At 41.6% G+C, this 23606-nt stretch overlaps 1 protein-coding gene across 4 annotated transcripts in view; it reads left to right on the top strand.

Annotated features, from left to right (window-relative positions):
• Fgf12 (fibroblast growth factor 12) overlaps positions 1 to 23606 on the top strand; it is a 577898-nt gene that overhangs the window by 305448 nt on the left and 248844 nt on the right. The window contains exon 1 of one of the 4 annotated variants that reach the window (XM_021184728.2): positions 3094 to 5166. The exons of the other annotated variants lie outside the window; for them this stretch is intronic. Within the exon in view, the coding sequence (XP_021040387.1) occupies positions 4968 to 5166 (199 nt within the window). The 5' untranslated portion in view covers positions 3094 to 4967. Of the gene's footprint in view, positions 1 to 3093; positions 5167 to 23606 lie in introns of those variants that run through there. 4 annotated transcript variants of the gene reach the window in all.

Below are 23606 nucleotides of genomic sequence, written 5' to 3'. Positions count from 1 at the left end.
TTGACATACTCCTTCATAGGGGTCACATATCAGATACCCTGCATATCAGACATTTACATTGTGATTCACAACAGTAGCAAAACTACAGCTACGAATAGCAACAGGAAGAAATTTATGGTTGGGGTGGTCATCACAGCATGAGGCTTGTATCCAAGCCTTAGGAAGGCTGAAGACCACAGGTATACAGCTCCCTTTAGTTACTGACACTGTATCCTGAACACCAGGTGCACTGAATAGAGTGTTTAAAATGGACATGTGAGGTAATTCTAGTTTGATTTGGGAGTTGGAAGATTTGGCCTGTGAGCAAGCCAAAGACAATTAAATCTGCATTTTTTTAAAATTTTAAAATATGCAGATGACTAATACTGTCTATATTTTGTTTGACTGGAGGTAAGTGATATATAAATATAGCTATATAAGAATCCTTCTGATGTGTATTTGGCAACTTACTCCAAACTAAAACTTTTCCTACTCATGTCTTCAAAATTGGAAAGGGACATTCTTCATTTATCCCAAGCAAGATAGCAGGAAAAAAAAATCAAGATTTGTATAGGTCTGAGCTCTCACAACCATTAGCAATCTTCCCATGCACAGATGAGAGCGATTGAACATATCCTCGGAAGCAGTGGGGGAAGATTTTAATTCAGTGAACCAGATAGGAAAGCTTTGAATTAATTCATGAAAACCCGATTTACATCTGTCTTCTGAGTTTAACCTCCGTGAACCTAGGACCTAGATTTTTTTTTTCCCCAGACTTCTGTATATCGTTCTTTCTGTTGAGGAAGTGGAGCATACTGTAGTGCTGAGGAAACATTTCAGGACCAAATAGGGAAAATGTATCAACAGTAGCAGAAACACAAGGTGAAAAGAGTCAAGTCTTTGTCTTTTCCTGGAAACTTAAACATTCCATTCTAACAGAGATCTAAGACTAAGCCAGTGTGTATCTCGGAAACCTGGTGTTGATTAGTCTTTAGTGCCAAAGTTGATAATGATGTTTCAGGATGTCTTTTGAATAGAAAGAGCTGGTGTTTCATCTCTTCTTCTTCTGTCTTCTTCCACATTGCTTTTACATGTGTCCCCTTCTCTATGTGCACCCTGACATCCCACAGACTTTAATAAGTAAAGTTTTGGGAAGACAAGCCTCTTCACAGTCCTGTTCGAAGGGAGAGGGATTGTAATCTAGAGAAATGTAATCAATTTTGAGGGTCTTGCTCTATTCTTCAGAACTATCTGTATGTATTACATGTATACAGTAAATGGCCATATTTTGAGACCAAGAGGAGTTTTTAAGGATTTCAATGTATGAGCCTCAGTCATAGAGATTTCTGCTTCATATTCTCGGAGATTCTCGTAGGGAATCCACATTTTTAGAGCAAGCATCTCAGGTGAATCACACACATTCAAACACCTCCATCCACCCTTCCTTCCACTTATTCTGCATTTTCCTGTTGTCAAAATGCTTACGTACGTATGTTCTGTTCTGGGTTGTAGATGGGAACAATTATCTTCATTGTAGGGATGAAAGAGACCAAGTTCAGTTGATTTCCCTAGGTTCTCATTATAAATTGTCCTCTTCTTCACTCCTCTTGAGATTCCCCTTAGATGATCTTTTGTGTGTATGTGTGTGTCTGCGTTTGGGTGTTGATTTGCAAAAGACTGCACCCCACCCCTACCTCCAAGCCAGCCAGTACTATCTGTGCCTGCCTTGCTGAAAAATGAGGTGAGTCTTCCTGTAGCCAAGGAAGGAAAATAATTTTATTTGTGGAAATTGAACACTTCCCTAATTGACTGTGTTGCCAATTGATTTCAAGCAATCCCTTTTGTCTTGTCAGATGTACTCTGGAGTGTGCACCCCGTTCATCCATCTTGATCTGTGTTGTTCAAATTCTAGGAATGAATCCATCATCCCTGTCCAGGCAAACTGAGCAGCTGCAAGGCTTGTGCTCTCCCCATTGGCCATTGAGAGCCCCCTCCCCTCTACTGTCTGTCACACCAGCCCCTGTCTGCCAGTCTTTGCCAGTAGTCAGTTAGGCCATACATTTGATCCTGGGCAATATTGGCTTGTCAGATTCACACACCTCTGTCCTTCTCCTTGCCCAGTAAATCTCAAGTAGGCCAGCAAATTTGTACTCACATTTAGACCTGCATTCCTGGTGTCCCCTTGAGTCTGGCCCCATTTTTAGCAGTCTGCAGGATGTTTTTTTCCCCAACATCGTAGAAAATTCCTAGTATATACCTGTCTCTGATTGGAAATCACAGGGTGAAGAGAGAGTAGTGCTATTTGAAGTCTAGTTGAAGAGAAAAAACCAACATGACTAAAGGCCACTCCCAGATCATAGCTTGAACCAAGGGGGAATATAGGTTTTCAGAATCTCTAATGCTGTGTTTCCTTGGACGACTCCTGTTTCTCTATCAGGAGCATGGCAAGCGTTTCTGAAGACAAGAATGTGCTCCAATGCTGTAGTTCACTGTCCTTGCTTGCAACACTGTAACCCCATCTCCATTCTCTCTCAAGGCAGGTTGCCCACGAGACCTTCTAGGCATAGAGTCTCCTTTCTAGCTTTCCAGACAGTAATAAGATATCTAGGTCCCAAAGAGATGGAAACACACTTTCCTGTTCCAAAATGTGATGGCGGTGGGGGTGTGTGTGCAGTATGGGAGACCGGGAGGTCATTGCTACTTTATCCAGTGTGCACTTCCTTCCTGGAGAATGCTATATGCTTCTGATCACTGGCGAGGGGGCAGATTGCACCTCTGTTCCCTGCACCATCCTCTTTTCTGCTCACCCAGGGTCCTTCATCAAGCCAGTGGATATGTGTGCTTCTCTTGGGGGTGGGGGGTGGGGTGGGTAGGGACTGGACACAGCAGACCCAGGCTGCAGTTCCCTCACTCTGCCTCTGAGAATTTCTCATCCAAACCTCAATCACGTAGGATTGCGTAGAGAGGAGAAAAGGGGAGAGACAGAAGACAGAGAGGGGGGAGAAGGGTGTCGGGGGGGGGGGAGGAGAGAGTCTGGGAGCAGTGGGCGCGAGAAAAGGGAGCAGGACTCAAGCGCGGCTCTTTCCAGCTCTCCACAAGCCCAGCCCCTAATTCAGTCCCACCAGGAAAGCTTCCCAGCTCCTTAAGAGCCAGAGTAACTCCAGCCTCTGCTTGCTCCCTGTCCCACTCGCCTTCTCAGAGGCTGCTGTCGCCTCTGCCCGGAGTTTCCTGCGGAGCTAGCGCTTTGGGGGAGACAGCCCGCGGCGGCGCCCCGAGCTTCTGCCCATGAATGGGACTCCGCCCTGAGCGCCCCCTCCCGGTCTAAGGGAGGCGGCGGGGGGCGCCCCGCGATCCCGCGGCTCCCAGCCGCTGCCGGCGCAGCAAGTTGGGCGAGTTGGTGGCCGCCGGCACCTGCCTCTTGTCCCCGGCCCCAGAGTCCGCTCCCGGCCCGGGGAGTCCAGGTGGCACGCGCGGCTACCTCCCGCCGTCGCCCAGGGCGGCCTAGGGAACCTGCCTGCGCCCGGGCGCCAGACCATGGTGGGCAGCTGCGACCCAGAGCCGCAGCCGCCGCGAGCCGACGTCGCCCTCCACCAGCCCCCGCCCCACCCGAGCGGACGCGCGGGGGCTCGCAGCGCGCGGTCACTTCCTTCCACGGCCGGGATGGGCGGCGCGGGACCGAGCGAGCGGCCCAGCGGCGGCCGGGTAACCCCTATCTGAGCTGCGGCCGGGAGCTGTCGACCGCCGGGGCGTGTGAGCCTGGGGTCCCTGAGGCGCGGCGATGACCTGATCCCAAGCCCGCCAGGGCGCCCGTCCCTTGCTGCCCAGGTCGCTCGGAGCCTGTGCGGAGACCGGCTTGGTGCGGCGGCTCGGGCGCACGGTGGCAGGGAGCTCCGGTGAAAGGCGTGTGGGCGCCGAGCTGGGGAGGACACCTTCGGCAGCTTTGCCTTTGGAGGGGCTTCTGTAAACTACTGAGTCATTCCAGATTTAGGATTTCCTAAATAATCACCAACTGTGCCCGTCTCATGCCGGAACGCAGGCAGTGAGAGCGGGAGCGCCCGCTCTCGGGACCCCGTGGATCCCCGGGGTGCTTGGCCCTCGAGGATCTCCCTCCCTCCCTCTGTCCCTCCCCCTCCCTCGTCTCCCGCTCTCTTTGCAGTGCTGCTGGAGGAGAGGCGCGCTCACCGCAGCTGGAAACAGCTGCCCCCCCCCCCCCGCCCCGCGCCCCTACCCCGAGTCTGGTTAACCGCTCCCACTTCTCGCCTCTTGGAATTCTAGAAGTGGGGGGTGCCGGTCCCCGGAGAACCGCAGCCAGTGCGATGCATTTCGTAGACCTCACCCAGCTGGGACGGACCTCCTAATCTTCAGAACCGCGGGCCACAGGGAGTTAAATTGCTGCCTTCCTCTTCTCTGTCGCGGTTGGTGGTTCGTTTTCTAAAGGAACGTTTTATTCACTTTTTACTATATATATTTTTAAGCTGGGGGCTCGCTTCTAGCCTCAGTCCAGACTCTGCCTTGTAAACGGGTTTCTATGTATATATGTGTAGGTATACTTTGGACACCTTACAACGCTTGCGCCTCTCCAACCGGGGCACGGCTTGTTATTTTGGACATCTTTTCCCCCTTTCCACTTGGTACCCTGAACGCAGTGTGACCAAACTCCCTACTGCCCTTTGGACGTGGATCGCTTTGGGGTGCAAGTTTGGGGTGCAAACGTCTACTTCGCAAGAAGGCCTGGGACCGCCCCGCCCCCGCCGCCAGTGGTTGGGGAAGTTTACATCCGGATTTTCACACGTTTTGTTGCCACTGCCCAGACTCTGACTAACCTTGTGGGCTCCAGGTTTTCGATACTGCAACCTCCTCAAATATTAGCACTGCCTCCCCGCGCCTGTCCTATTCCTCCAGGCCCCCGAGGTCCTGCCCTCATCCCGGCGGAGCAGGAACCCGAGGGCGCGGTGGAGCCCGGGGCCTCGGGCCCGCGCTGAGCAGCTATGGCTGCGGCGATAGCCAGCTCCTTGATCCGGCAGAAGCGGCAGGCGAGGGAGTCCAACAGCGACCGGGTGTCGGCCTCCAAGCGCCGCTCCAGCCCCAGCAAAGACGGGCGCTCCCTGTGTGAGAGGCACGTCCTCGGGGTGTTCAGCAAAGTGCGCTTCTGCAGCGGCCGCAAGAGGCCAGTGAGGCGGAGACCAGGTTAGTAGCAGTCAAATCAGTGGGCTCCCCAGAAGCTGACGCCCCCATCCCCTTCCTTCAAAGCTTCTGGGAATTGCTCATGGAAGGGAATCAGAATTCCTTTCTTCCATGCTGGCCCACCTTCTTTCAACAACCCTGTGTCAGTTAATAGCTTGTCCCATATTCGGGAACACACTTTCTGCTTTCATCCACCGACAGTCTGACTAGTATGAGGGTCACCTGTATTGGTGCATCTGGGTTCCTTTATCTGGTAAAGCCCTGGAGGGCACTAGTTCGTTCGATTGTTCGTTCGTTCATTCATCCATTCATTCATGCGCCACCCATTGTTCTAACCATCCCTCCATCTACCTATAGAGTAGTCATACTACCTACGGAGAATATGAAAACAAATAAAGGTCTTTATACTCCTCATAACCACACAAGGCAGGTGATTATGAATTATAATAGATACCAGATGAACTTAATATTATTTGATGTGCTCTGCCTCCAACAAGCACGTGTTTGTTTTTTTTTCCTTTTAATACATCTCACTTTCCCAACTTTCCATGTTCTTACATTCATCCACTTCTACACAGAACCCCTTTCTTATTCTTCCAACCAGTTGATAGTTACCATCGGCCTCTTAGAAAGTTTACTGTCCACTTGCTGTTATCTGCATTTCAGCTTTTGAGATACTAAGTCAACACCATGGTATCTGCAGCTTGGTCCCAGGGAGTGTGTAAAGAAATTTTGATTTATCGGACATTTCTTTGTCACAATCTGAAACTGATTCTGCTTCCGCAGCCTCGGGTTCAAATAGTTCATCATATGTCGTTATTTACAGAAGGAAACTGAGTGCCTTCAGTGTCAAGGTGACAGCTCCCACGATAAGCTGGGAAGATACAAATCACCAGAGTCGTTGCTTTTCTCAAGTCCTTGATCCTTTGGGTGTGGCTGCGAGTCACTTGCAATCTGAGACATCCTCAGTCCTGGTAGCTGAAGTATAAAGATGGGTTGAAGAAGGAGCCTCTCCTGACATGACTTGACTACCTTAAGCCTGTTAGCAACTCCAACCCTGCTGTTCTCTTTGAGTTCCACACACTCAAGTGTGTAGGTTAGATTCAAGTGGGACTCCGAGTAAGCTACGATTTTGAGAGTAAGCCTTGGGAGGGAAAGACACTTTGCTTTATTTTCCCTTAACTTTTCGTGGCATTTGTCACCTTAGTCACCCCCCCTTGGTGGCTCATTTTCATAGTCTCTGATGGCTGCAAAGCTGCAGACTCCGGGAGTAAACAAAACTCATGTTGATCTGGATTCAGAAGCTGTTGAAGTCTTTCCTTCTTACACCCAGTTAATAATGCCTTTACGTCTGGTAAAGTGAAGCTCAAAGCTAAAGAAGAATTATCTCAGCATACTGACTATTCTTTTTAAAGGGCAATTTAAATCCCCCATTCCGTTGAAGTGATCCTTTGGGACCTTCCTCTTAGGGCTTATGTAGTCTGCAAGGAACTCCAAGACCCCCAAACCCAATGTGACTTGCATACTCAGTCCCTGGAGTAGTTGTTACACTGTGTTTAGGATAGTAATGTCATATTTATGGGTGATCCTACTCAGCCTTCTCAGATAACAAGACGGCAAAAGTATGAAGCTGGTCTGGTCATAACTCTGAATGGATGAGATAAACTCATATGTTTGTGGAAGTTTACATGACTTCATTTTTCCTCAGGAAGGAGGAATTGTGTATTGTTTCCTGAGGCCATTTCCTTAGTGTCGTATTAGAAAACAGGGGATTCTCTGGGTTTATTGTTTCCTTTGGTGATTATTTAATATGCTTCTTTTGTTCACACACTCAATGCTCATCTTCAGGATCCTAAATGGTCACTTCTTTTAGCTAAAGTGTCACATGATGGCCAAACAGAAAGACAGTAGGAGTTGCTAAGGCATTCCTAGTACAAGGACACCAAGAGTGAATTCATATTTGGAAATGCTTCAGTCTATTCCAACACTTACTTAGTTCTGAAGAACAGGGGTGTGGAAAAGCTTTTAGAGAAGATGATAGTTGTGCTATTAATGTTACTAAAAAAGCCAAATAATTAATCTGTTGATTTTATGTCAGCAAACATGATTCACATAGCATGACATGAGGCTATTTATAGAGAGATAGCACCTTCCACATTTCAATTCCGCAGAGGACTCTTTAGTAGATAGAGGGGAAATTGCTCAACACGAAAAGAGGTGATCTGTTTCCTGTTTTGTAACTACTTTGATTCTCATAGTCACCTAATAGTTGAGTTATTTTTCAAAAACCATTCGTGCTTCAAGCCACAGCCTTCGGGACTGCAAACTGAGCCATAAATGGGAACAGGTTGAAGGGGAATAACTTGCCATCGTAAGGGATTTCCGCCCCAAGACACACACTCCAGTGATCAGACTTTCTAGGAGAGTTCTGCTGAGGCAGTGAGTGTAAACTAGCTATGGAATGGGAAAGGCCTTGGTGGTGGTTCTGATTTCAGGGCAGACACAACGAGCATCTCTCAGTCTCTTTTCTTAGCTCGCTGGGTTCTAGAGCCTCATAAACATATCACAAATCTGAGAATACTCACACTATAAAATTCTGCTTTCAAAAGCATAGAAACACAAAATGAACGCAAGGAAACTGGCCAGGAAGCAAGACATCATAGGGCCGTAGAGCACACCCATGCTTCGAGTGAGCTGTCTCTCCATCACAATGTGCTGGTGCACTGTGGGATTGCACAGCAGGACCTTGATTTGAAGAGATGAGAAACACAAGGACTATAGACAGCATGCGGTTTATCTGTGATATTACACAACTGAAGGATGACAAAATTGGGACTGGAAGTGGATTCACCCCACCCCTTTGCTTGCTCTATTTGCAGGATGACATAGAAAAAAAAGTAGCAGGAGAGGTGGGTGTCTGCTGTCAACTGATGGAAATAGTTTTGTATTTTTCAACTGTTAGAGATTGGTAGTACTGGCGGGATTATCCATCTTATGTTACAATTAGAATGCTTAGTGTAGAAGGGGTGACTTTTATTAAATCTCTGAAACTATCATAAACCTATTGCCAGCTTGCATCTCAGAAGTAGAAGTGATAGTGAAATCCTGTAACTAGCCCAACTCCTGTTACCATCTTAGCCACTGTGGGGGGTGCAGTTCTTTGAAAATGAAATGTTGGAGACCCTAAAATCACATGCTGTCTGAAGCTATTGAACCATGAGAAAGCCTTTAGGGCATTTCTGTTCTCTCACTTTCTAACAGAGGCGTGTGATGGTCATTATCTGAGGCATTCCTTTGGTGGGAAGGAGCGTGAGCTAAACTTGCTTCAGTGCTTTCTTAAATGGAGGGTGTATGTAATTTACTGCATTCCGGCATTTAGTCCACCCATATACATGCATTACTATGCCCAACCTTCATTTTGTTTTCAGTCTCAAATACTTCACCTGTGACTCCATAGTCACGGAGAGCAGTCCCCACTGAGAAGAGAAAGGTACTGGGAGAATTGCTGACAGAGATTTGCTGTCAGAGTGGACAAAGTGCATGGGAGTCAGCTAGGGTCAGTCTCATTTTGCAAATGGCAGACTCTCTGTAGAGTACAGAGGAACTAGAGAGACCTAAAATCTGTGTGATTTAAGTCAAATCTGTGCATTTTGCTGTTGCTAATGCGTCTCTGTGTAATTTAGTCCCTTCCTTCAAGCTATTAAACAAAACCACCAATGAGGAAAATTCCGTCATCTAAAGTACATGGAAAGGTTTCCCTAATTAAAGCACTCTGCCGTCTCCACCATCTCCCTTTTTAAAAATGATGTAGTATGATTCCAGCTATAATAAAATAAATCAGGGAAGTGATTGTAATTTTACCAAGTTTTGTTGATTTTCTTTCTCATTTTTTTTTCTGAGTCTTGGTTTCTCTCATAAAATTATAAGCTGTTTATAATATTTCAGTGTTCTTCTAGCTCCCTCTGGCAGATGTTTAAAATAGTATGTAACAGCATACTCATTCAACATGTTACTATCAAACTTGCCAAAATGCCTAAAAATATCCTTTCATGCGAAAGAAGAAAGCGTCACAAAAAAACAGTCTTTAAGAAGAAATATGTACCCAAAGGTGGAAGAATGCTTATTTTGGGGGGTCTACAGAAGGGAAAGTATATGTTTACAAACTGAAGAACTTTTGGTCTGACATTTGAGGTTTTACATTTATAGCAAATACCTTTACTGCATTCTTTCTCTCACATGACTTATGTCTGAAATACAAAATTAGTCTAATCAGATGATATTTAATTTGATGCTTGTTTAAAAAAAAACATATCACTACCCAGTTACAGTGAGACAAATTTTTGTTTTAGCAAACATCTTACAGTTTAAAGCAATGTTTAGTGCTTTTCTAAATCCCACTTCTCTGTGGCCCAGAAGTCTCACCAGCAATTGATACCCCGAGTGTAAGGACATTGTAAAAGGGTAGCTTCTGTGATCTCTTGATTTCTTTCATCCCACAGAGATCTCATCAAGTCCTAACACAGGATTAAGCCTTTTAATGAAGTTGATATTCTCGAACAGAATTAGGAAAAACAATTTGCAGGAAATGAAGCAGTCTCTGTAGTTGAGAAAGCACTAGGAATATTTTTAGATCTTTAGAAACAAGGGTTTTGTCTCATAAATCTGGAGTTTAAGAAATACTCTCAGGCTTGATAGCACGGTGCTATATTGTTCTATTCCTGGTGATCGTGTCTTTGTTGCATTTATATCTCTGTGCCATGTGAATCTTAATCGATTGCTCTCCCCTGTTCCTCCAGGGCTTCATCTTAAGGGTTGCCTTTGCTATTGGTTTCTCCCTTTGGGGTTATTACAGACTTTCAGCCCCCCCCCCCCCAGCACAGCCTTCTTAGACAGGAGACTATCCTTACTATACCACTTTTACCCTTAGCTAATGGCTTGCTCCTAGATCTATAGAACTTTTTTTTTTTCAAAAGAAATACCATGTTCACAGGGCTCAGCTTCCAAAGCCATCTCCCAAGAGCCTGTGGGAAGCCGGGTCTTTGTGGTCAAATGCCTTTAAAATAACTAGATATAATAAATTTTTGTTTCATTTTGTTGAGACGGGGTCTTACTATGTAGTTCTGGCTGTTCTCAAACTCACATAAAGCTTCCTGCCTCTGCCTTCCTAGTGCTGGAATTAAAGTCATGCGCCATTGTGCCTGACACTATAGTAAACACTCTAATAATAACTTGCATGACTTTGAGATAGTGTTATTCTAATCTTTTTAGCACTTCACTGAGCGATTCCTCCATTGTAGAAAACAGAACACTACATTGAATGTCCTAGAGAGATGGGTTCTAGCTACTGTAATCAGAAAATGACTAAGTCATCAGTCAGCCATATTGCTTTTTATGTGCTACCTCACCGGGTTAGGAAGCCCTGATTCTGAATAACTTAATTGTTTCGAAGTGGGAAAAATTACTGTGGGGAGAACCTCCGTAAGAGATCAAGAAGAATAGAGTGTGATTGTGTGTATTCTTTGCTCTGTGCCCTATGTGTGATCTAAAGTCCCCAAGGAAGATGGGTGAAGTGGAAAAGCTGATGGGGATCTTCTGGGCTGAGGAGGCATCCCAAGGCTGTCTTGCTATGGGCCAGGCTCCTGGCTGGGATTCCCTTTGCATGTCAGGAGCCTCTGAGACATCAGCTCATGCCCCAGGGGGCAGCAGAGGATCCTCAGGGAGACTGGAGCCCATTGGGCAGACCTTTCTTGAGTGTAAACATAAACACTTGCTTCAAAAGTGTTTCAGATGTTTTCCACAGTCATGTGGTTAATGCAGACTTCAGCAGAGACCTGCAGGATTATTTACTTAGTCTTTCTTCTCAGTTCTCATTGATGTCACCATTTAACGGACTGCAGAACCATTAAACAATGCGACCTGTGGAGTGAAACCTCCATATGAATTCTGGACAAGTTATTTTAAAGGCCTTTAAGTACACTTGCTTATTAATCCCTTTGAGTCTCATTTTACCAAATGTAAAATGGAGACATTCTCTCTACTATTTAGTCATGTCATACCTGTTTCCAGGAGTTCTAAAAGATGAGACAAATAGAAAGAGGCAGAAGACCAAGACCATTCAAGGCAGAGGAGAGCAACTGCCTTAGTTCCTTGGGAGAACTGAAGAGGATGAGAACAGTGAGATTCCATGAGACGAGAGAGTCTGCAAGGCCCGGGCTCTACAGGGCCCTGAAAACCCAGCAAAGACTGTGATTTGCACTTTAGTGGGGCACTCTGGTCTTGGAGAAGAGAATGGACACAAGGGATCTTGAATGGAACCCAGTGAATAGGCAGGCAGCGAGGACTTGAGCCTAGGCCAGCAGTTATCAGAAAGTGCTAGTAGAGGACTTTTGGGGGTGTCTTGAAAAACTTCCCTGTTCACAAAGGCAAATATTTGCACACACACCCGGCTGCATATTTTGATTTTGAGTCCTGAATGTTTTCATGGTTTTCTCTAGGGACTACTTGATAAGTATCCAATCATATGAGGCTCTACTGCTACAACCATGTGTTGCAGTAAGGCCAGCTTATCTTGATATGCTTTCAACTGCCACACTGTACAGCAAGAAACTGAGCTCAACAGAGGTTTGAGAATTAAGCTACCTCTGTTAGTGTGATTTCCAATGTGCTTACAAGTTACACTTTTCACTAACAAGTTAAAATATATAGTTATATTAAGTGAGTTTAACCTAACCTCATTGGTCTATATATGGTCAAACAACATTGAAAAGGTGCTCTTTGTAATGGATACTTATTTGTCTGTTACTTGTCATTAACCAGTGGGTTTATATGTATTTATATGTCCCTTAGACTCCTAACTTCTAGCCATAGGTACATTAATAGTACATTAATGCCTCTTAGTTAGAGTTCAAGTATGTATAGTTCTTTGGTTTTTGGAAAGTATTTATTTCTTCTATTTTAAATGGATGTGGGTGGCCTGTGTGTGTGTGTGTGTGTGTGTGTGTGTGTGTGTGTGTGTGTGTGTGTGTGAAGTGTACCATATGTGTGCTAGAACCCATGAAGGTCAGGAGAGGACTTGGATCCTTTGAAATTGGAATATGTGGGTGGTTGTAAGCCACTACAGGACCAAGCTCTGGCCTTTTGTAAGAGCAGAAACTGCTCTCTTAACCACCGAGTCTTCTCTCCAGCCTGCTTAGGGAAGAATGAGTTCCCATTTCCCACATTGCAAGACCCTGCAAGTAAGTGCCTCCAACTTTGTAGTACTAGTTAGAGTCTAGGTTTGGATTTAGATTTGTTTTTCATCATCTAGAGCTAATTCTGCTCTCTAAGTGCTGGAAATCAACCTTGATTTTCTTCCTTGAAAGCAAGAAGCAAAGCTAAAGATCTGTTTGCCTGGGAAGGCATCAACTCTAGTTCTTTTCTCCACAGGAGAAAAACCACTCGTGACTGGAGCTATAAACCATGAGTCTTCTCCTTGCTTATTAGGAAGGACAGAAGCTATTTTGCTAGGGCACTGTTTTGTGCCCACCTTGTATTAATTACCTGTGATTTCCTAGCAGAGATAACTTTGTCTAAAATATCAGTCTTTATTTGTTCTGATTTCAACTGGGGCCCATTCTGTCTCATTGAGGGTTTGAAATGAAATTAAGTGCTATAGTGTCTGCTGTGTTTTATAAGCTAAGGTCAAATGAGATTGAAATGAAGCACAGAAAAGATTCACTAGAGAAATCTTAGGATCTCATATAAGTTGTTATAAAGAGGGAAAAATAGATGAAACTAGCCAGAAAAGTTTTTTGTTTTTTGTTTTTGTTTTTTTTTTTACTTTATCGTGTTTGTCACTTCAGTATTGTATTTTAATTCAGGGAATCTAAATGGTGAACCAGATAATCTTACAGTGGCCCGTATCAGAATCTATTTACCAAATAGATGATCGAGAAATAAAATTTAAGGACTCAAACTCAGGTCCATGTACAAATTGCCTGGTGAGAACACAAGTTGATTCCATTTGAGGGAAAATATCCCTAGTTGTTCCACACACATAGTATTCATTCAGTGATGCCATATCCTTAAAAAGAGCACAAAAAGTCACCCCAGGGAGATGGGAGAAAGTTTTCTATGCCCAAATAACAATAAAAACTGTTAAGAGGTAAAGAGAGCCTCTACTTCTAAGGAAACTCAAATCTCCTTTGGACAGAAATAGAACGGTTGTCATGTTTTGTTGTTCAAGAGGACCGAGCTGGGTCATTGCCATCAAAGTGCAGTGGTGAAGAAGCAGAAAATGGTATGAGAGTGATCATTCTGAATCCTCAAATTCTAGGAAAGGGAACTGTGTTGATAGCCCTGTTTTCACAGGACATTTCTCGGAGAGGTTCTTCTACTCTAGAGTACTTTAGAGTAGAAGGAAATTCCAATTGTTCACCTCCTGGCCTCCCCGTTCTTTCTTATAAGGTCCTGGGGTATTATATTCTGTAGCTTTTTCTCAGATAAGGAGGTGTCAAGCATGTGTGTCCACATCTGCTTCCACATCCTACAGTGTGCTGCTGGCTTCTCTTGAGCCGTTGGGTATATCCTGTGAGGTCTGCAGAGCAGCAAATGTTCCGTTATTGGATTCCATGCAGGTATCTGAAATTCTGATAGAAAACTCTCTTTTGAAAATGGCAATTTAGTTAGAACTTTTGCCCGAGGCGATGATATATCCATCATATTCTTGAGGATGCCTAAGACTTGGGATGTCTACTTATCCTGGTATAGGATTTAAAAATTTTGTGCCTTTAAATTGTAAAACACTGGAAATTATTGCAGTTAACACAGTCATCTCATTGGAGAGGCATGAGTAAATTAACAAATGCAAATGAGAAATGGTAAAGAAAGAATTTAAACTCACCCAAATTCTATCCCTCCTTGCAATACCACAGATATCTCTGGCACCATTGCTTAATGCTGGGAGTGAAATATATATACTTGTTAGTGAGAACTGTTCTTGAAGAGTGATAATCAAGTTACTAGCCAGACACTTGCTGAGTTTCCTTATGCCATGTAGTATAGTAATATACAACTAACCAGAAAGTCTTTTTAACAAGGAAATATATGATTAAGATTCATTAACTTTTGCTGGATGTGGATTTCTGTATGCTAAGTCTACTTTCATCATGTTCTTTTAGAAAGTTTCTTCTTGAATAACTATATTTTAAAAGTAATTATTTAATAGAATCTGTCCTTTAAAAATACATGCCTAGCTGATCATACAGCTTTATCAATGTGCATTATCAAGTCGTTCTCCATCTTTGCCATAAACTTCTTTAGCCAATGGCATCTTCTTTACTATCGTAAAACAATTTTTTCATCCATCTGTTTCAGTCCTTCAGTTTATAGCTGTTTGTTACCTGTGTGGGGGTACAGTTAAGCTCTATATCCATCTTTTATTTATCCAGACACCTCTCTCTTGCTTTTATCCACCCTGCTGCAGCACTGCCATTATTCCAAGCTCAGCTTAACTCCCATCTCTCTGCCAGATCTTTTGAGTTCCTCCCAGGTGGAATGAATCACTTCCTGCCAAGGCTTTGTACCTATCTTATTTGGAGATCTTTCTGCCTTATGTTGTAATTATGGTATAAGCAATACCTCGGCCACTGGAGTGTGGGTTCCTGGCTGGTAAGAATTCTATCACATCAAACTTTCTTAGAAGGTGGTCAGAAATACCTTTCCAAACAAAAGTAACTCTATTAATGACTCACCTGCTCATAGAATCAGTACTAGTTAAATTTTAAGGATTTTTTTCCATAAACAGGAAAATTGTGGACAAGAAAGAAAATAACCACTTGAGCCTAATGTTAATTTTTCTCCATTTAATATTAAAATAGCAAAATATCATTGATGTAGCTAATAAATAATACTTGGAGCCTCATGTCTACCCTTCTGCTTCAACTCAACCTTTGTGACTACTCACCTCATTTATACTTCACAAGTTTCTGTCACACACTTCCTTTTTATCAAGAGTAACTACTTCAGGAGAAGGCAGTGTCTATGGGGATACAGAAGGACCATCTTTACCCTGTCTATGTGTTTGACCCAGGAACTGAGGGACTACTAAAGGAGCCAGTTTAGAAGATGGCCCATCTTAATTTTGTCTGTCTTTGTGTTCTTAATGTTGGGTTAATGAGGAATAGCTTTTGTTATTGATTTCAAATTTAGACATGTCTGGTCCATAAATTTACATTTGAGACTAGCAAGTCATTTTGGTGTTAAATACTCCCGAGGAAAAATATTCACTCTGTTACTGGGTGAAACTGTAAGTGGTGGGGGAATAAAATATTGATTAGTTCCAATTAAATAGCAGTCTGTCAATGGCTTCCTTCCTATCTGGTCTCTTCTTTTGAAAGCTGTTGATATGTCACAATGTTCTGTATTTATTTCATTGCTTGTGAAGATGTGAATGAAGGGTTTTGATTCTGTTTTAAGTCCCAGCAGTGAGAATGAGCCCTGTGGACCTTGTCCTTTGCCTTCTGTAGTTCTGAATTCTGGGTTAGAATGAAGGGGATTCTGGGATTCAGCTTTATCATCCTTCATGTATATTTCTGCTGTTAATGCCTTTTTAGTTTACTTTTCTGTTGCTGTGATAAAATTCTCACCCAAACCAATTTTAGTAGGGGAGGGTTTACTTCAGCTAACATTCTGTAGCTCATCTCCACTACAAGAACCTGGAGGTAGGAACTGAAGCAGAAAGTAGGAAGGGATTCATGCTTGCTCACTGGTCTCTAGTTTCTGCTCAGTTAGCTTTATTATAAAACTCCCTATCCACTGCCTAGGGATGGTACCACTCACAGTGGGTTGGATCTTCCTAGAGCAATTAATAATCAGTAAAATACCTCAAATATATCACCACAGAATAACGTGATCAAGGGAATCCCCCATTTGAAACTCTATGAGATAACTCTGAGCTGTGTCTAGCTGAAGCTAACTAGGAAAATTCTCATAGAGGATTCTAAGATACCTTTATACTAGCTCTAAGAAAAAAGTTTAACAATAGATTTGACCTAAAGTTTTGTGGGAGGTCCTATGCATATTAAGTGGAATAGCAAAATTTAGCAAATATATTGTTTTCTTACCTACATTTTCTTCTTAGCCACATTAATATAATTTATCATGTAGTGAGTACGTTTTGAAGAGGTTCTTTTGTGATTCACACACTCAGTGCTCACCTTGAGGATCCTAAGTGGACAGATGGACTTGCTTGGATCTCAAAACTGCAATGTTAAAAAAGGAGCAGTTTTTGATTTTCTGGAAAATACATTGATTTATTTACTAGTGGAAGCTCAATGTGATCTTAAGAGTAAAGCAGGCATGAATGGAACCATTAATACAATGAAGTAAAAGAATTTCTGAATAATGTTACATTTCTTAAAAGAAAATGCTTATTTATATTTTGTGTGTCTGTTGGCGGGGAGGAGCTCAGGTACCCAGTGTACCCAGGTCAGAGTCAAAACTCTTATGAGTCAGGCACTCTTGCCTTCTATTATGTGGGTTCTGGAGATTGGCTCTGGTAATGAAGCAGAGTATTAAATACCCTGCATGCTAAACTACTCTCACCCACTCAAGGAATATCATATTTAAGACAAATTTAAATTAGACATTGGAAATATGGCAAGGTACAAGATCCCATACAGAATGGAAGAGCAGTGGAGATAAAACTCATTCCTTTATCAAGGCTCAAGATTTTTCAGGCCTCAGGATCTCCTCTTAGGCACATTTCCCACCACAGGCTAAGGGAAGAAAGAACATTTAATTACTCTATATCAAGCCTGGCATCCTCTGAGTTTCATCACACTGTCTAGCTTTTTAGACAGTTGGCAAAAAATTAATTGTGCCTCTCTATGAGAGGATTTAGAAATGAAGGTTTTAATTAAAATAAGGCTTGCAGTGATATTTGGTTTCTGAGTTTATGTACACTACCCTCTTTCAGCTGTTCCTGGAAGCATTACTGGGTACTGGTATTTGAACTTTTTCTTCCTCTTTTGAGACACTGACCATGATGCTACATTTCTAAAACACAAGTTTAGCCTACCTTCTGAACTTGAAGTCTAGCGCAAGTCTACATTAACCATTCCTTGAGAAGGGCTCTTCTTGTTTTGGAACAGACTTTCATGATATTATGACATAGAGGCTGCTTCACAGTATACGTCAAATATAAGGAATGTTTAGGAAAATAACTCATATGATTCCCTTGTAGATACTAGAGTGAATGGAGAACTTGGTTCGTATTATTGGGTGGTTGACTGGGTGACTGTCTGATGAGATCATGGAACCCGTCAATGGAACATGGCTATTATTTTATTTTGTAATAAAACACAACCCATAGCATATTACTTGACACATAGACATCATGGAAAATGTATTTGGTGAATAAAAAAAATCTTGAAAAGGACACAGAACTAATAAAACTAGACAATTCTAAGTAACCCCAGAGGAGAAGATTCTCAACAATGCTCTGCAGCATCTTCAACCTTGCTGCTATTCTTTGAGAAATTTGAGCTAAACTTTTCTAATCAAGTCTTTCCCACACATAGATGCAATTCAAAGCAAGACTGTCTGCCATTAATGTGACTGTAATCTTAGGGATATAGCTGACTTTAAAGGATATCTGATTGCCTCCAAATTTGCACCTCTGTGATTCAAATTTGCACCTCATTTCACTCACTTAAGCTCTCAGTTACTTGACAAATATCTACTGTTTATAATCTACTAGGTACTGAAGAATTAATCAATGGAGAAACATGAGGTGTGTGTGTGTATGTGTGTGAGTGTGTGTGTGTGTGTGTGTGTGTATTTGTGTGTATTATTTCTTAAGGAACCTGTGAGTTATAACACCACTGTTATTATCTGTGACACAACATTCTATTTGGATAGTTCGGAGTCAGGAATCTTATTTTGGCCGATGGGCAACTAACTATAGCATATGTTTGCATATGTTTTCAACTCTGTTGATCCTTAACTACTACTATCAATGCAAACTGGATTTCTTGGGAACTTCTTGGTGTAAGGGGGAAAATAGAAAAATGTGCTGTTTCTTTTTATTTTATGTATAATAGTTCTGGCTTTATACTCAAAAAAATTCTTTAATATTTTTACAATTAAAATGTAATTATACCACAATTTATCCCTTCCACTGCCTCCCTCCAACCCTTCCCATGCATGTACCCTCTTCCTCTCTATCAGTGTTGATGTTATTATCCCAATTTCTTTAATTATTACACACACACACACACATAAATACAAATACACCCATATATATTCATCTCAGTCTATATTGCTAGTATGTATCTTTAAGGGCTGGGAAGCAACAAGTCTGAAGTCTCATGAACATGGTTGCGTAAACAAAACCTGAACAGAGACAACACTAATAGACATGCTAACATGGAAGGTGAGAGTCTCATTTGACCTCAACCCTAGACAAATAACTACAGACAACCATGGAATGTTCATGGTGGAAGAAATAGTTTTCCTCATAGGAAAGCACCCCTGCCCCCCACACCAATTGGTTGTCCAAAATTTAATGTGTGTATAAGACATTCAACATTGGCACCATTCAACATTACCCTCAAGAATATCCCAAGACTATTTAAGACTCACTGAAACCCAATCTGGATTTTAAAATGGTTCATGGACAACATTGAATGTCAAGGATTTAGTATCTTAAAACAAAAATCATGATGTACCCCAGAACTCTCTATCCTTATTTTGTATTTTATGACCTTCAATCTAACTCTTATTTTCTATACTGTGGCTCTGTCCCTGTATAGAGGGAGTTTAAAGACAGACAGACAGAAACACACACACACACACACACACACACACACACACACACACANGAGAGAGAGAGAGAGAGACAGAGAGACAGAGAGACAGAGAGACAGAGAGACAGAGAGACAGAGAGACAGAGAGACAGAGAGACAGAGAGAGAGGGAGAAGATAGTTGCATATTTTATCCTTGTTTTTCTAGCCTGAGAATTAAGATACCTATCTTAAATTTGGGCATAAATTATTTGAGGTTGAAGTGTACATAGTAGTTGTATTGACCTTGATTAACTACCATTATGCAAAGTTCCCAGCTTAACAAAATCATTATGAAGGGTACACTTTGGCACCAAACATGGTAATCCGTGGTTGGTCTGAAAACTCCAAAATATCTTCAGTTGGGATCAGCATTTAGAATTTGTGTGATGCCTTCAGGAGATCACTCTATTCCTCTTTACAGTAATGTTTGGTTAGCTGTCTTTGCAACTGCTGTTTATAATGTGGTTTGAGAAGAGAACTTTATAATTTCACAGTAGGGATTTTATTATTTTTTAATGTTAGCCAAACTCTTTGGATTTTCATAAGAGGTTTTTGCAGGCATTCTAAATTAGGTCTCCAGTTGGTCTAGACCTCATCTGAATTGATTCCGGCACTTTCACAGGTAGAATTCACAGCGTGGGAGCTATGTGCTTGAAGGCCTTGCTGTGTTTAGTTTTTTTTTTTTTAAAGAGTTCTCAGCATAGCATTGTTCACAATTGTACTTTTCAGTTGGCAAATTAAAGTAATGCAAAGACAACATTCTGCTAATTCCCAAATGGCAGCTTTGTCTTCCTTGGGGTCCTGAAAGCCCCTATTCACAACTCTGACCTACTTCCCCAGGGAGTTTCTCAGCTTCTCTAAGTAATTTTGAGAATCATTTACTAGATCTCTTGTGCCTCTTTATTTAAGTTTCTTATTTCTCAGAGATTTTTTGAGCTCCTTGACAGTGGTCCATAAAATCTGAGTTGTTTTTGTGAATATTAATATTTGTCAAATATATTTCCTGATTTTATGTGTACCTTTTCCTCTTTTATCTGCTATTGTTTCTCTTGACATTAGCTCACTTGTTTCCTGTCTACTTCTGATTCATGTCAATGTCTGAGCTTCTCATACACATTTGACTATTCCCCATAATACTTTATACAGTTTGCCTCAGAAATCATAATCTTCCTCCAGGTCCCAGTCACCTTAGTGTTTTCAGTTATCTGTTTTAATAAATGACACTAGCAAACTTGTTGTTTTCAGTCACGGAACCCTTTTGTCTGACAAGTTGGGAATCATGCTTTTCCTGATCCTTCTGTCTTCCCTAACCACACTCATATTCATGGGTCTTTCTCTTTAGCCTCTTACTCTTTCATTCATTCACCAGGTACTAAGGACTTTCTAGTACCTTTCTAGAAACTACAGGAGATGATGAGGTGATTCAAGTACACTTGATATACCATGGTTGACAACCTTTCATCATATTATAAACATGTTGTTATACTTTTTGAGAATTACATACAAGAGTTTTGTGTTTACAGAATTTCTACCCAATGCCTTTTATTACTCAAATTTTTCCTTTTCCTGGCTTCCCTTTAAATTCATGCCCTCCTCCTAATTGAGATTATATATATCTAATCTATCTATCTATCTATCTATCTATCTATCTATCTATCTATCTATCTATCTATCTATCTAATCTATCCTATCTATCTATCTATCTATCTATCTATCTATCTATCTATCTATCTATCTATCTATCTAATCTATCTTATCTATCTACCTATCTATCATCTATCTACATACCTATCTGTCTATAAATTCACACAAACACCTACATATATAGATGCATGCACACAACCTTCTGGGGCCCCTTTGTGTTACTTCTATGTATATATGTTTAGGGATGACCACTTTGGGTTTGGATAACCTATAAGGGAGCTTATTTCTTGAGAAGATTGACTTTCCTTTTCTTAGTAGCCTGTAGTCCTTGACTTATGTTAGATGGCCTCTATCTAGGGTGGAAGGTCAACTCATGTCAAATCTCACTGTACTGGTCCCTAGTAGGAAATCCTTGCTCTCTGACTCTTACAGTGGTTCTGCCCACCCTTCTGTGATGTTCCCTGAGGCTTAGGTATCACTTTACAACATAACCATCTTGTAGATGTATCAACTAGGGAGGGGCACTTCTATGGTCATTTGCTCTCTGCAGTTTGACCATTTGTGGATTTTAATTTAAATTTAATTTTTATGATAGTTTTCCCCTTTGCTGCAAAAAGATTTTTTTTTGATGAGGGATGAGAGCTAAACTTACCTGTGAATATGTAGATATGTATTTAATGTACTGGTTGGGTAAAGTGGCAGTGGTAATGGCAGGTTGTGTTCTAGGGTTAACAAGCCCCCAGGCAGGGATAACTTGATTGCTTTACAGTTCTAGGCATTAATTCTCTCCTATTAAGAAACCCAAAATGCTGAAACTACTAGAAGAAACCATATGCAGTACCTTACAAAACATAGGTGTAGGGAAGGGGTTCCTGAGTAGGACTCTAGTTCCTGAAGATTTCAGGTCAGTAGTTGACACATGGGACCTCATAAAACTAAAGAGCTTCTATACAACACAGGAAGTAGAGTGGGAGAATCTTTGCCAGACAAAAAAAGGATACAGGATTAATATGTAGAATAGACTAAGAATTTGAAAAGAAAGAATACAAAATAAATGAAAATGGGCTGTGAATCTGAACAGAGAGTTCTCAAAGGAAAAGATTAAGATGACTAGGAAATATCTTTAAAAGTGCTCAATAGCTTTAGCAATTAGGGAAATGCCAACTCAAACTTCTTTAAGTTTTCATCATATCCAAGTCAGCATAGCTAAGATCAAGAATACAGATGACAGCAAATGCTCGAGAATATGAGGGAGAATGGAACCTTTATTCACCATTTGTGGGACTGCAAACTGGTGCAGCCTCTATGGAAATCAATGTGGAGAATTTTCAAAATCTAAAATTCAGTGCTATCTTGTGACCCACTTATCTTGAATTCTCATTTGCCTTGTCATAGTTTAAGGGCTTGTTATGACTTAGAGAATTTCGAAATCCCCTATTTGGTCTGGCTTCTCTCTTAATTATCTGATCATTATTTTAAATAAAAACTTATTCAATATCACATTACTCTCCTATAAATATGGTGGCAAAGAAGCCTGGCTCCCTACCATGGCTTTAGATTCCTTGAGCTTTTGTCTCACCCAATCTCTTTGCCTTTTCTCTTGTGTATTTAACCACAGCTCCTACACTGCTGGTGTGACATTTGGGCCAGGCCAGGGATGGTAAGAATTTTAATACAGCAGCAAATATGGATGGTAGATACATGAGCAACTAAACAAGCCATAAAGAAACCCTGTGGCTGCATACCCTAGCATCCCTCCAAACTCAGAAATACATGACATAACATATAAAAGGGCTTTTCCTCAGCTCCCCCTTTCGATATTTCCCACTGATTTTCAGTCAAAGCAGCTGCTTCCGATGTGGTCTAATTTAGGAAAATTGAACTGGTAGATTGGAGCGCTTTTCATAAACGCATACGGCAGAAGCTCTGAGTCAGCCTTCGACAAGTTCTTCCTTGAGATACCTGGATTATTGCAAGGCCTTTCTTCATTTAGAGTTAAGTTTCTAAATTTCAAAAGGAGAAGTTCAGAACATGATATTTAAATAAAAGAAATTCTTTTGACAGCCCAGTTACTGTCGGTGATGGGCTTAATCAGAAATAATATTATCTTACAATTAGTTCCTGAGATGAATCTTGAGCTATCATCTAGTCTAATTGTTCCTTGCAGCTGAAACCTCTGGTTTAGAAACTTTCATAGAAATCATGTATTCAGAAAAAGGGAGATTTTACTGAATAATTCAGTATGTATGTGTGTGTGTGTAATAATGTTATAAAAGTGATTTTAAATAGAATTAATGTGGAAACAAAGTTTTGTTGCTTTTGATTTGACATTGCAATACTAAAGACTGGAAATGTCTCCATTCCTTTCAAAATCCAGAATAGAAAAAAAGGGATGGTCATTTTGGAGAGATACCACTATGATATGTGCACTTAAGTAGTCTGGAGCATTCTCTGGAAGGGTTGTTCGGTCCTGCTTCTCTCAGGTCTTAGGGGACTATTATGAATGCATGTACTTCTCAGGTCTTTTCACATGCATTAGCTGTCCAAATAGCTTTCAAATGCAAGATGCACTCAAACATTACTATCAAGAAATTAGTGATAACAGTTGGCACTGGTTTGCAAGTGCTAAGGCAGACATGGAGATTTTGGCTCATTTTGATTTTATTCTTTTCCATGTGTTTTGTGTTTTTTTTTAAAAGAGCCTTTTATTTTCCAAAACATTCAAAATATTAAATAGTTTTGTCACATTCTTCAGTACGACATCATATGGCAATTTGTTTTTTTTTTTTTATGATGTTCTTTATGTGCTCTATTTTCAGGGGGGTTTTGAGAATTTTTTATTTTAATTAAAGCATAATTTTACATCATTTCCCCCTTTTTTTAATTTTTAATATTTTTATTACATATTTTCCTCAATTACATTTCCAATGCTATCCCAAAAGTCCCCCATAGCGCCCCCCACTTCCCTACCC

Source organism: Mus caroli, chromosome 16, assembly GCF_900094665.2.
Source record: "Mus caroli chromosome 16, CAROLI_EIJ_v1.1, whole genome shotgun sequence".
Lineage (NCBI taxonomy): Eukaryota > Metazoa > Chordata > Mammalia > Rodentia > Muridae > Mus > Mus caroli.
Note: the sequence above shows the minus strand (reverse complement) of the source record. Positions and strands in the feature narration are given on the sequence as shown.